General features: G+C 36.2%; 1 protein-coding gene across 1 annotated transcript in view; it reads left to right on the top strand.

Moving 5' to 3' along the window:
• The window catches only part of PTPN21 (protein tyrosine phosphatase non-receptor type 21), a 129508-nt gene extending 117736 nt beyond the window's left edge, over positions 1-11772 (top strand). Inside the window, exons 16-19 of the mRNA XM_036734453.1 lie at positions 2420-2548; positions 2700-2934; positions 3542-3702; positions 5012-11772. Coding sequence (XP_036590348.1) covers positions 2420-2548; positions 2700-2934; positions 3542-3702; positions 5012-5140 — 654 coding nt within the window. The 3' untranslated portion in view covers positions 5141-11772. The remainder of the gene's footprint in view (positions 1-2419; positions 2549-2699; positions 2935-3541; positions 3703-5011) is intronic.
• Positions 11773-13073: the final 1301 nt, after the last annotated feature.

Genomic DNA, 13073 nt, shown 5'->3' with positions numbered 1-13073 from the left:
TGAGTGGGTGAACAGAACCAGATGCTTCTCTTTCCTCCTTCCCCTCCTACTCTTGGCTCATATTGACATAGTATTTGAGGTCACTATTTTCAGCACAGAATTCCTTTTGGGAACTGAATAAAAAAAGAATTTATGGGAGGATTTTAAAATCTCTTTTCCATAGTGCGTTCTCTTAGTTATACTGTTTCATTAAAGGAGGTTGATACTTTCATCCAGAAAAATTCAGTTCTACTCTTCACTGGGGCTTGGAATTAACTCTTGATTCTCAAATATTCCACTGGAATTCTAACTCTGGTAGGTTCTACTGACCTGGAAGAGCTACAAATCTAGCTTAAGCAATAGACAATGTTTGCCGTATAATAACTAATTTATCTAAAAATGATGAGGTTCTTTATAAGTGGGTTGGCCATTAAGTGATACATGTTTGCCCTTAGTGACCTATAAAACAAAATAAATACAAAATGACTCCATCTAATGCGATCCCTTTCCACCTTTGATAATCGTGTAGGTAAAAATGAGGGTAAAGGATGCTAAGAATCACATAATTTAAACTATTGGTACTTTCATTAACTATTGTCCAACAACAAATGAGTTAACATGTTATTGGAGAACTGACGAGAACCACGTGTGTTTTGAATATTTTCACTATAAATGAAATCAAAAGACAACTGAATGGAAGTTTAGCTCAGAAGCTTTCTTTGGAGAGGATAACAAAGGAGTTGGTGGCATTAGTTTCACTGTGTACCTAATGATAACAGGAAATGTAATTTTGTGAGATATTTAGTTTGAAATCCTGTAGTGCTCATGATGAGTGGAAACCACTGAAGATAACTGGCATATATATAAATGTTTATGACAGGATAAAAAAGGGCAGGAATTCTAAGGAGCCTTTTATAAGCTCCCCCAACACTGTTGACACTTGTCCACAATTTGTAGTCAATTCAACATTACTGCAAGAACACCATAATAAAAAATGTGTGCGCGCGCGCACACGCACACATGTGTGCTAACGCACATGCACACAGCTTGGTATCAATGAAAATGCTGTCTAATTTCCCAACTTGAAAATGAGAGCTCTGTATCTTTTTAGGAAGTTTTGAACCCAGCTCATTCTAGCTCATTGCCATTGTCACCTGCAGCATATGTATACTGATGAGCTACCAGTTTCATTTTCCTTAAACAAAGGGCTCAGATCCCAACTTCACCCTTTATTAGGGACTTTTAATATCTTTTTTCTTCGCATCGCTAGTACTTAGCACAGTGCCTGGCTCATAGGAAGTGCTTAATCAATACATGTTGATTGTTTAAACAATTCATCAGTAGGGACGTTGACTCAGCAAGGCATTTTATCTTCCTAAGCTTGTTTCCTTATCTACAAAATTAAGAAAATAATAGCTGTATTAGCTATTTCATGAAGTTGATCATAGAAACTAATGAACATGAAATTATGAGAATGAAATAATAACCTTGGTGCTCTAAGAGTTTACGAAGAGCAATTGTACATTTTCTCGTTTGATAACGTTCGCAGTACTTTGTAAGCTGTGAAGTACTTAAATACTAGTGATTATGAGGACTGCAGAGACAGCATAGTAGAGAGTGCTAGATTTGGACCTAAGAAATCTGAGTTTGAACCCCAGTTCTGACACTTGGCTTATATAGCTTTGGGTAAATCATTCTGATCTCTCTGAATCTAATAACCATGCTTGCATTGCCTTCCTTGCTGGTGTGTGTTTCGGAAAGGAAATTGTAAAAAATAGCTTTTATTGTAATGAAAAATCCACTATTGTGGGCATGAAAAAAACTTCTAAATGTGAGCATATTCTTTTTAAAAACATTTTTATTTTTAGTTCCAAATTTTCTCCCTCCCTTGTCCCCCTTGCCCACCTATTGAGAAGGCGAGAAATACAGTGTCCATTATATAGATGAAGTAATTCCAGACATATTTCCACATTAGCCATATTGTGGAGGGGAAAGCATAAAAATATACTTTTGTCACTTTATCACTTCTCTCTCTGGAGGTGGATAGCATTTTTCATCATGAGCCCTTTGGAATTGTTGTGGATCCTTGTTCTGATCAGAGGAGCTAAGTTTTTCACAGCTGATTATCGGACAGCGTTGCTGTTACTGTGTGCAATATTCTTGTTCTGCTCACTTCAAATGTGAAAATATCCTAACCAACAATATGTGGGGTTTGGATGTGTCCATTTTAAAATTAGAAATTCAAAACTTCATATTTCATTTGAATGGTTATCAACTCAATCCAATAAATGTTCAAGCAAATACTCTGTTTGAGATATACTATTTCCTAAGTTTCATAGATCACTTTTCTCAGAGTATGAGTGATCAAAATGGTTGGTTTTGCTTCATACGTCCCTAAGACCTTGGTTTAAGATTTGCTTTTGAACTTTCCCACTTTTAGGTCTCTGTTGGTGGCATCGAATGGGATTACATTGCCACCCAAGGACCTTTGCAGAATACATGTCAGGATTTTTGGCAGATGGTGTGGGAACAAGGAATTGCCATCATAGCGATGGCGACAGCGGAAGAAGTGAGTACTGGTTCTTTTAATTTGGTTCCTTCTTCACAGGAGAAGCCTGCTGGGAAATTGTGGGGGACGGTAATCTAGTCACATCACTGGCAAATACAGTGTTTATATAATTTTTTTAACAAATGACTTTTTTCCTGCCTTTTTTGTAAAGGAGGGTGGACGAGAGAAGAGCTTTAGGTATTGGCCACGTCTTGGTTCAAGGCACAACACTGTGACATATGGAAGATTTAAGATCACAACTCGATTCCGCACTGACTCTGGTTGCTATGCCACAACTGGCTTGAAGATCAAGCATCTTCTCACTGGGCAAGAAAGAACAATTTGGCACCTTCAGTATACTGATTGGCCCGAGCATGGTTGTCCAGAGGATTTAAAGGGATTTTTGTGTAAGTGACATCAACCTCATGCTTGAAGGCTATGGAGCGAAAGAATGATATGCCCTCATAGGTACTCATTGTAATCGCCTCATGATAACATCCAGAATAGTTTGACTTTTAAAATAAGGCTTTCAAGTGCTATTGGAAAGTAGGTAGGACAGAAAATAAAAGTGTAGTCTTGTGTGGCAAGAACCAATTTTCATAGATTTAGAGCTAGAAGGAAACTTAGAGGTGAGCTAGTCCAAATGCCTCATTTTACAGATGAGGAAACTGAGGCCTGTATGGGCTGAGTGATTTGTTGCAGGGCACAGAGCAGAGTCAGGATCTGAAACTAGCTCCTCTAAACCCTGTACCTTCCTGCCTCCAAATGAATAACAAATGAAGTGGTTTCATAAGAATTGTACAGAGCTTATCAATGACATACAAACTCTCTCTCTCTCTTTCTCTCTCTCTCTCTCTCTCTCTCTCTCTCTCTCTCTCACTCACTCACTCTCACTGTCTTCCCCTTCCTCCCCATCCCTACCTCCCCCTATCTCTCTATTTCTCTTTGTATCTCTCTGTTGTTGTCTTCCTCTGTCTATCTCTATTTCTGCTTCTCTCCTATTGACTTTGACAGCATACCTGGAGGAGATCCAGTCAGTTCGTCGCCATACAAACAGCACGACTGAACCTAAAGGCCCCAACCCTCCATTGCTGGTCCATTGCAGTGCTGGTGTAGGAAGAACCGGAGTGGTCATTTTGTCGGAGATCATGATCGCCTGTTTGGAGCACAATGAGGTTGCTATTTATGTGTTGGGACTTTTCTTACTAAAAATGGGCACTTGAGATAATAGGACCCTAGATTTTAAAATTGAAGAAGACTTTAGAAGGACAGCCCCCTAATTTTCAAGTGAGGAAACTCAGGCGCAGAGCAGTTAAGTGACTAGTAAGTATACAAGGCAGGATTTGACCCCAGAACTTTGAGATTTAAAGTCAAGAGGCCTTATCTACTGCGCACAAATTCCCTTTGATAACAAATCAACTAGATGCATATTCTTCTTAGTGAGTTGGGCCAGGGATGACCTAGATTCCATGAAATCACTTGGTATCTAAAGGAGAAGAAAACATTCCATCAGCTATATGCACAGAAGCTCTATACAGGATGAATTGGAGATAATCAGCAGAGGAAGGGCAGTGGCATTAAAGGGAACCACGAAAGGCTTTTTGAAGAAGGTAAGGTTTTAGCTAAGTCAAAGGAAGCCAGGAGATGGAGATGAGGAATAAATTTTGGCATGGAGAACATGAAAATACTTGGAATCAGGAGATAGGGTGTGAGTTCAGCAAGGAGGCTGTGTCACTGGATTGCAGAGTATTTGGGGTGGTGGTGTAAGGTACAAGAAGGCTGGAAGGTAGGATGGGATGATTTTATGAAGGATTTTAAAAGCCAAATATAGAATTTTTATATTTGATCCTGGTGGCAATAGAGAGCCATTGTAGTTAATTAATTGGGGGGGGCAGGGTAGAGTGATATGCTCAGACTTGTGCTTTAGGAAGCTCACTTTGACAGCTGAGTGGAGGATAGACTGGGGGCAGGCAGACCAACCAGGAGGGTACTGCAGTAGTCTACACATGGGCTAATAAGGACCTGTACCAGGGTGGTGGAAGTGAGAGATGTTACTATGGTAGAAGCCACAGGATCTCTGTGCAAGAATTTGCTTCCCTGACAGGTATTACTACTTCTAGAAATCATTTGGCCTTATGGATTCTCATTACTTTCGCTGTGACCTGTTTTCATGTTGTTTTTCATCTTTGATGCAACCAATAAAGTACTTAGTTTTTGAAGGTGAGAACTCAGTCCCTTTGGCCCCATTTGAGGTATACAAAAGTTACTGTTTTTTTGGATTCTTTGGCAAAACCTAGAATATGGTTTAAAAAAATACAGTTCGAATACCTGGTGTGGTGGCCCCTGGGACACCTAATTAAAGCCAGCCAGATGTGTCTGTAGTTCCCCTTTCTCTGCTTCTTTGCTGCTCACATTTTTTTCCTCTCCTGAAATTCCCATCATGCCTAGTGTGCCTTTTCTGATTCCACGTGTTTCTTTCCTTAGATGCTGGACATCCCACGAGTGCTAGACATGTTGAGGCAGCAAAGAATGATGATGGTGCAAACACTCTGTCAGTACACATTTGTCTATGGAGTTCTCATCCAGTTCCTGAGAAACTCAAGGCTTATCTAAACTCCACCTGTTTCTCCTGGGACCCAATTACCTATAAAGAGTTTACAAGGAAAAAAAAAGTGGGTTTAACAAGGCAAACCATTTGTTCTTGGGCTTTCCCTGCCCCCAGTCTTCTTACACAAGGTATAGGGTGCTAATGTCAACTCATTGGTGGTGCATTGCATCGAGCTTTGGAAGTCACAAGGCCGAAGAGGTGGATTTCTGGTTGGGGGAAATGCTAGAGAATGAGGGACTTACTTGGAGTAACTAAGCTCAGCTCCTGTCTATGCTGATTTGCGGTACTTGCACACATTCTTGAAGTTGTGTTTTCTAGATAAAATAATTCTCTACCTTACTGAAACTTTGCTGGACAGTTCTGGCAATCATAAAGGCAATGTATAGATTTCTATCTCAAAACTACTTTTTGATAAGAGAATTTTATTTTGTGACTAAAATATCTAGGGGTTTCTTTAGTAAGAAACCCAACTTTCCATGGGACTTGTCCACAATTACAACTGGTTTCTGGACACATCAACTTTATATATTTTTTTAAAGTGTTAATATCTCTTCTGTTCATTATTTTCTTTTTGTTTGTTTTTTATTCTTGGTAACTTAGGGTTTAACTATCAAACTACAAAAAGATGTTTAAAGGTCTCATTTAGGAGATAGGAAGCTTCTTTGCATTCAGAAAATTAATTTTTAATTTTTCAATTTTCCAAATTACAATTGAAAATGAGAAGATTCTCAAATTATTTTCAGGGTTTGTTAAAGGAAAAGTTGGAATTGAATGCATGGTCACTTGAAATGTTTTAAGTAACAGAGTCAACAGCATTTGATATATTTTCAGTATTATTCATAACCTTAGATGACCCATTGATTTTACTGGTTGAAGTTTTAGTGGATGATTAAGATGGTTTTAAAGCACTTTTAAAAAAAAATTTAAAAATCAGTTCATTTCAGTTTCATTCATGCATTGTTTTATGAGTTGAAACATTAACAACAGTAATGCAGACAATGTTTTAAAAGAAACGTTTTATAGTTTGAATGTAAGAAATAAGGATTTTGAGTATGTAGGATAAGTAAGATGTGAGGAAGTGCAACATGGTTGTGAACATGGAAACTTTTTATTATGTTGTTACAAAGATAAGATACAGTATTACTAATTTTGTTCTCCTATACTTACACCACCCCCGAGAGTACTGGGGGTGAGGGGAAATGTTTGAAAGATTGACAGGAGGCAGGGTCTTCCCTAGGGGGATTCAGGTTGTGGGATAAATCACATCACGTTCCTTGCCTCCCCTTCCTGCCCAGTTTTTTATACAGGTGAAATCATTGTGGCAACTTGAGGGACGAGTGAAATGGCATAAGGGGGAAAGGTGGCTCCGTGCCTTTTATGTTAGTGCTAGAGGGAGGATTATGGGCTGGTTGTATATATATGAATCTCCACATTTTTTTTAATACTCATTGCTATATCCTTCTCCCAGTTTCCATTCTAAAGTTGTCTCCCTACGGCACCAGCATCCTATCAGTTCTCTTTAAGGCCATTAGTGTGTGGCTTTGAACTCCAAGGTAAATCAAGAGATGCAGCTTAATTTATCACTAATCAATAATTGTGTGTCGTCGTCAACCATGGTAGAGGATTTACTTGGGGCAGTATCTTGGCGATATATTTGCTGGTCTAAATTTGACTTACAAGAGACCACTGGAGTAGTGAATGCAAAATTTGGAAGCTATGAATCAAAAGAATTTGAACATAGTGATTGATTTCAACATGTTTTTTAAAAAATTCTTTCTAAAGCACAATAGACCCGATGCTTATGTTCAGTGATAGCTGGCGGCTTGAAAGAATGGAATTATAATAATGTTAATAATGGCTATAATGGTTACAAGATACTTCACATATTATCTCTCATGGCAGTTTTTCCTTTCTTCACATATGTTTGAATTGTTGTGTTGAGTGAGTTTTTTGTACATCTTTTCAGTGGTGCTATCTACCCTACTACCCTTCTCTCTCCAATTGGAATCATGTTTAAAACCTTCTTTAAAAGGAGGGTCCTATTGATAAGAAGATATTACACTATGAAAACTGAATTAAAGGCTAATGTATGAGATGTCCCTATTTTAATAAATTGATTACAAATGGATAAATTAAGAAACTAAAATGGCATATTTTAGCTTTAATGATTTACTTAAAATGTTGCATTATTTTTAGTAGATCTTAGAATGCATGTAATGTTTTTTGTGTCTTTTGAGTATTTGAACATTTTGTCGTAGTTGTAAAGAGAGATTAGTGGAAAATAACTATACTATGTATTCTCTAAATTTGTTTTTCAAACAGTAATGTGATTTCATAGAGGATATAGCAAAACAACAGAAGCTTGTAACCTTGCCATGGTGGTTAATTAGCAATTGATTATATTACAGCCTATCAAAATTACATGTTTAAAATTTTTGGTTATTTTTAGGTTCTAAGTAAAAGATTTATAGCAAGCTTATATCAAAATATATACTTTCACAAAAATAGGCTAAGGTGCAGTATTTATCAATGACCAATCATTGTCACTGCTGACATTACCCCTCTTTTTTTTTTCCTGATTAGGGGTTCTTTTGAAGAAGTATTCTAGAGCATAGTTTTAAACAGAGAAATGAACGTCTTATTTTAGAATATCATACAGATATTTATGGAAAAATCGATGATATTCTTTTGGAACATCTACTGTGAAGCATGAAAGTGAGCCCTAGAATTTAGTTCTAAGTTCTTAGAACGTTTTGATAGGAATAAATAAGGAAACCTGCTAGTACAAACTTCCAGAAAACAAAGAGCACATTGAGCAGTTCCCTTCCCCTCCCTGCTAAACTATAGGGCAATGGGACTTCAGATTTTTAACTGCATATTTCTTTTTATTTGAGTTTAAACCTGTCCAAGTTTCCTTTCAACCTTTTATAACTATTACTCATAGGTTGAAGTGGGTTTAGTATTGATACCTTTAAGAAAATTTATATGAAGATAGTTTTAATTAATTTATTAAAAGCAGGCTTCATTTGGGACAATTTGCAACAAAGAATGGAACTTGGTTATTTTCTTTTGCACAAACCTTTTTTTAAAAGGTTAATTTAAAGAAAGATGTTTATTGGAAATATGAATTAGTTTAAGTTTAATGTAAATTAAAGATTAAAGGTAATTTTTGATGTAAAGACTTTACAAAGATCAGGTTACAAGGAGTAATTTGGAGGGGAAAAAGTTAGATAAGAAATACGATAGTTTTGATTGCAATGGGTATTCATTAAGGTTATATAGTTCTCATTAACTATTATCAGACTATTAGGAGGGTTGGACATTTCTAGATTAAAAAAATAGTGATTTCAGAAATTCAGTTGAAGGGATTTCCAGGTTGCTGATAAGATTAAATTAAAGTGCTGGAAAACTTTAGAAGTATAGTGTATTACATATATAAGCAAATGTTTAACATGATGGTTTACTCCCCAAGACACTTAAAATAATATTCAATTCTTAAAAGTCCAGAGAAACTTCTCAAAAGTATCCCATAACTTTGGTAGGCTGTTAGGTGTTCTACTACTTAATAAGAAGGAAATGGTGACCTTCGTTGCTTTTTTTTTTTTTTAAACAACTTATTTTGGTTAATGAGCTCTAAACTCAGATTAATGGCAAGTTAGGAATGTTTGCATTTTAATCCCTTAAGTTTAGTCTCTGCTACTAACAAAATGTTCCAAAGTTCTAAAGAAGCATTCACTAGATAAATAGATAGATATTGAAGACTCCAGTACCTTTTAATGAATTATTTGTTTTGTCATATAAAAGACTACTATGAAAATATATAAGCTCTCGGCTTTGTATTTATTCTTGGCTGCATCTGTCCATGATTATTCTATACTAGATTATAGTACCATCCTTGTGTAGAATTCATTTATAAGTTTATGCCAAATTCATGCCCATGGCAGATTGAGTAAGTTTTCGGTCTATATAAAAGAAGCTCCAGCTTAGATGAATTGCTGCATGTGTGTATGGATACTTCTGAAATTGCCTGTGTGTATGCAAGTGAAATTTCCACTGCAAAACCTTGGTATGTGATTGTCAAGATAGTATGTCCACTTAAGAGCTGGTCTGCAATTAGCCAAACCAAAATTGAAGGATTCTATAATTACCGGGGTAGTTCACAAAAGTGATCTGGTTTTGCCTTATGTGAATTGACTGCTGAGAATGGGACAGATTTCATGATTAAATGTACAAATTTCTACTCTGCTGGGCTCATATAAGGGTGACCTTCTTAGGTTTCATAAGAGAAGATACACATAGGAAAAGTCAAAACGTATTACTACACATACTAGGGTACTATCCAACATTTTTCGTTATACTGGAAATTTTTTTGTTTCAGATTTCACTTGCAAAAATAAAAGAATTCATTTGGCTGGGAATTTGGAATTTTTTTCATTATGGATATAATTTTACAGTAATGGTATTTGTGGTAATAGGATTTGTCCTGGTAATGATAGAATAGGACATTGTAAATCTACAAAATCTCATGCGTTTATTTTTGTTTCTTTGACTATATTTCTTAAGTCAGCATTGTATTTCTAGAAGTATGTTGGATGACTTCCATAAAGCAGATTATGCTGGGCCAAAATTACTAGGGAAGCTCAGTTTCTACTTTGTGGTCTTCAGCACCCATTAAGATATAAGTTACCTCACAGACCATCAGGAAAATGATCAGTTACCTTCTTTGGTAGCCCATTTCCATATAATTTTTTTTTGAATATCAGAAAGAACCATTTTGAGAAGTTGAATAGCCATTGGCATAATGATTTTTGTTTCTTGGTTTATCCATACTTGGGGCCAGATTAAAAAGGGGTCATTATTTTTAAAGGGGCATTAGGTTAGGAAGCTGGAGACTTGAGTTCTAATCCTGGCTCTGCCACTCACCAACTAGTTGACCATGGGCAAGCCATTTCATTCCACAAACATTTGTTTATCTGACTTGATCTTAACTATCAGTTTCCTCACTTTCACCATGAGGGAGTTGAACTAGATTCTCCATGAATTCCTTTCCAGCTTGAATTCTAGCCTGAATCCATGAAACCAAAAGTATGGATTGAAGGCCATCGGATTAACCATTGTGGATATGCAGCTGATCTGACATAGATGGGAACTTGTGCCTTTCATTCAGAACCAGCAGTTGATATTTAGAGCTATTAAATTCTAATTTGGGTCATATTCGCCTCTGACAGAGCGGATGTCCTTGAACAGGTCTGATTTCATCTTCTGGGGACTGAGCTGTAGTATGTAACTAGTTTTTGGGGTGGTGCATTAGCCTTTAGCATTTCTGGACCTTTTATCCTGTATAAGCCATGAAAGGCATACTATTCCAGGTAAAAATATAATGCTGAATTATTAAATGAATAAAAACAAGATTTAGATACTGACTTGGAACATACATTTGCATTAGGATGCTATTACTGAATAGTTATGGACACTCATTTAAATTTTTTGCACCATCAAATAATGGAGTTGGCATATCTCCTCAAACTAAACATGAGAATTTGAGAGAACTTAACTAAAGGAGAAGATTGTGGAACTTGGAGCATTTTTTAAATGCTAACACAGCCAGTGGATTTTAATTACATAGTCCATTTTTCATGTTACCGAACAGGTAGTTACAGATCTTGTTAATGGTCATCTTGAATATTTTTGGAAACAAACTTTATTTGGTTAATAGCATCCAACTGAAAAGTTCAGTAGCTCAGTTTTTGTCTTTGCAGGTATAAGCTGTTCAGGTTTATTAGTATGCTTCAGAATCTCTAAGCAGCACATCCAAGGAAGAATAAATTTTCTTTGCTATATTGGATAAGCAATTTTTGCGGGGGGGAAGAGCAATTTTTAAACAGATGAGTGTGTGCTCAAACTTTGGCAGCAGCCAGGCAATTGGTTGAATTTGCCTGTGTTCATTCCCTTTGATTCAATGAAGCGGTTAAGAAACTTAGTTTTCAAATGCTATTCTATAATGAAAAATGACACAAACTAGTCTTCATATGGGGAGAAAACAATTTGGTGTGCAAAGATGTGAATAAATTCAAGTGAAAGAAAACAGATGCCTATAGCAGGTCAGAAAGTTATTTTGTATATATTCTGTTACATAATTTTTACAAAAGGAAACCATTCAAATCCTACCAAATAGTATACTTCGTGAAGCAGGGTTTTAACAATTTTCACAGAGGGGAAAAAAGTTTTCACTGTTAAATATTAGATAATTTTCTGTCACTATTAATACAATTTGTTAAATCTAATGGAAACTTGAAATTGGGAGAAAGTTGGTAGGATGTACAGAGGCCTTTAGAAATGCTTCCAGATCATTTAGGCCAGTGTACCAGTTTGCTTTTTCAATGATAGCACAAATGAGTTGTCAAGTATTATTTTCCACTTTCAAAAATAGTTCTGTATGTTTCATTGTCTGGTCATTGATACTGTAAAAAATGTATAATCAGAACAGCTTTAATTCTTGTAAAACTGAAATTGGTTTGTAAAGCAATGTGTAAATTGCATTTGATGGGCAGAAAAGCTTGAATGACTAAGTGTAATATATGTGAAATGAATATATTATAGTCTATTTTTGCCATGAAAATAAATATTTGAAACAACATTTAATGTGTGAATACCATGTTATCAGCGTGACTAAAATCCTTTTGCACTCTAATTCTTTTTTTCACTCTGGGTATCAGATTTCAGATGGACTGACTGATTCCATCAGATAATTTTCAAAACGTTTGACAAAGATGTTGCATTTTGCAGATGTCATTTTTTTTTGCAATTCAAAAATTAATTCAAAATTCAATTCAAATTCTGTTCAAATCAAATGTTCAGCATGTACTGTGTGGCAGACATTCTATTGTGGATAGAAAAGAAGGTCATCTCTTCTCAAGAAGCTTACAGTTTAGTCAAGCAATATTTATTTAGCACAGTATGTGTGCTGCTCAAATACTTATCTCTGGTAGTTAAATAGTTATTGAATCTTAGATTCATCAGCAAGTTGACCATGAATGTAAAGTGATCTTTTTTTTTTAGATTACTATAGTTACATATAAGGTATTTCAACAGATTTTTTTCCCATTGGAAAATATACAGACTGCATATTAAGGAGGATAGTGACACATCTTAAGAGTTGGACTATGGTGCCAGCTTTCAAAGAGATTTATAGTAGACTGGAGGAATAGTGAGGCAGACTTAAAATCTACAGGCCAATCATACATGCAGTAATTACAATGGTTATTGAAAGGGAGTTGGTTAAGATTTCTTTTCATGAGCCCCCAAAGGGGTGGTATTTAATTATAGCTGCAGAATAGTTACATACTTTAGAGAGAGAGAGTATTGCATTTGGAGTTGGACGCTTAGTTTGACTCCTGGCTCTGCCACTAACTAGCTGTGTGATCTTTGGTCAGGTACTTGTCTTCACCAAATTTCTACGTCTCTAAAATGGGCTTAATAGTTGTGAGATAAGCACTTAACAAATTGTAAAATTCTATGCAAGCGTGAGACACTTTTAGGTACTCAGTTATTTGCCGAGTCATTTTTTGTCTTAGTAAGATTGAACTGACTCAATTTCGATTCTTCAGAGAACATGGCACTCCATGATTTGCAGCCATGCATTATCACCAAGAGAATACTGATATTAAAGATAGGTATTTGTGATAACGAGCTTTTTGGTATCATTGAAAGCAGTGTTCTATTCCAGACGTCATCTAGCCTACTCAATTCTGGACCTGATTTGCTGTTTTTATGTGTTCATTTTATAATCTATATTTGAAGCTGGACAAGTGGTTCACTGAATTAGCTTGTGTAGTCTAATTCCATGGACTTTCCTCTCTTCCTTCATTTCCACTACAGGAACATCATGCCCCTCGCCCCCCTACTCCTCCCCCGCCCCCCACACCAGGATAAGCTCAT

This window comes from Trichosurus vulpecula, chromosome 8, assembly GCF_011100635.1.
Source record: "Trichosurus vulpecula isolate mTriVul1 chromosome 8, mTriVul1.pri, whole genome shotgun sequence".
Classification (NCBI taxonomy): Eukaryota; Metazoa; Chordata; class Mammalia; order Diprotodontia; family Phalangeridae; genus Trichosurus; species Trichosurus vulpecula.
The sequence above is the reverse complement of the archived record's forward strand: the minus strand, read 5'-3'. Positions and strand labels throughout refer to the sequence as shown.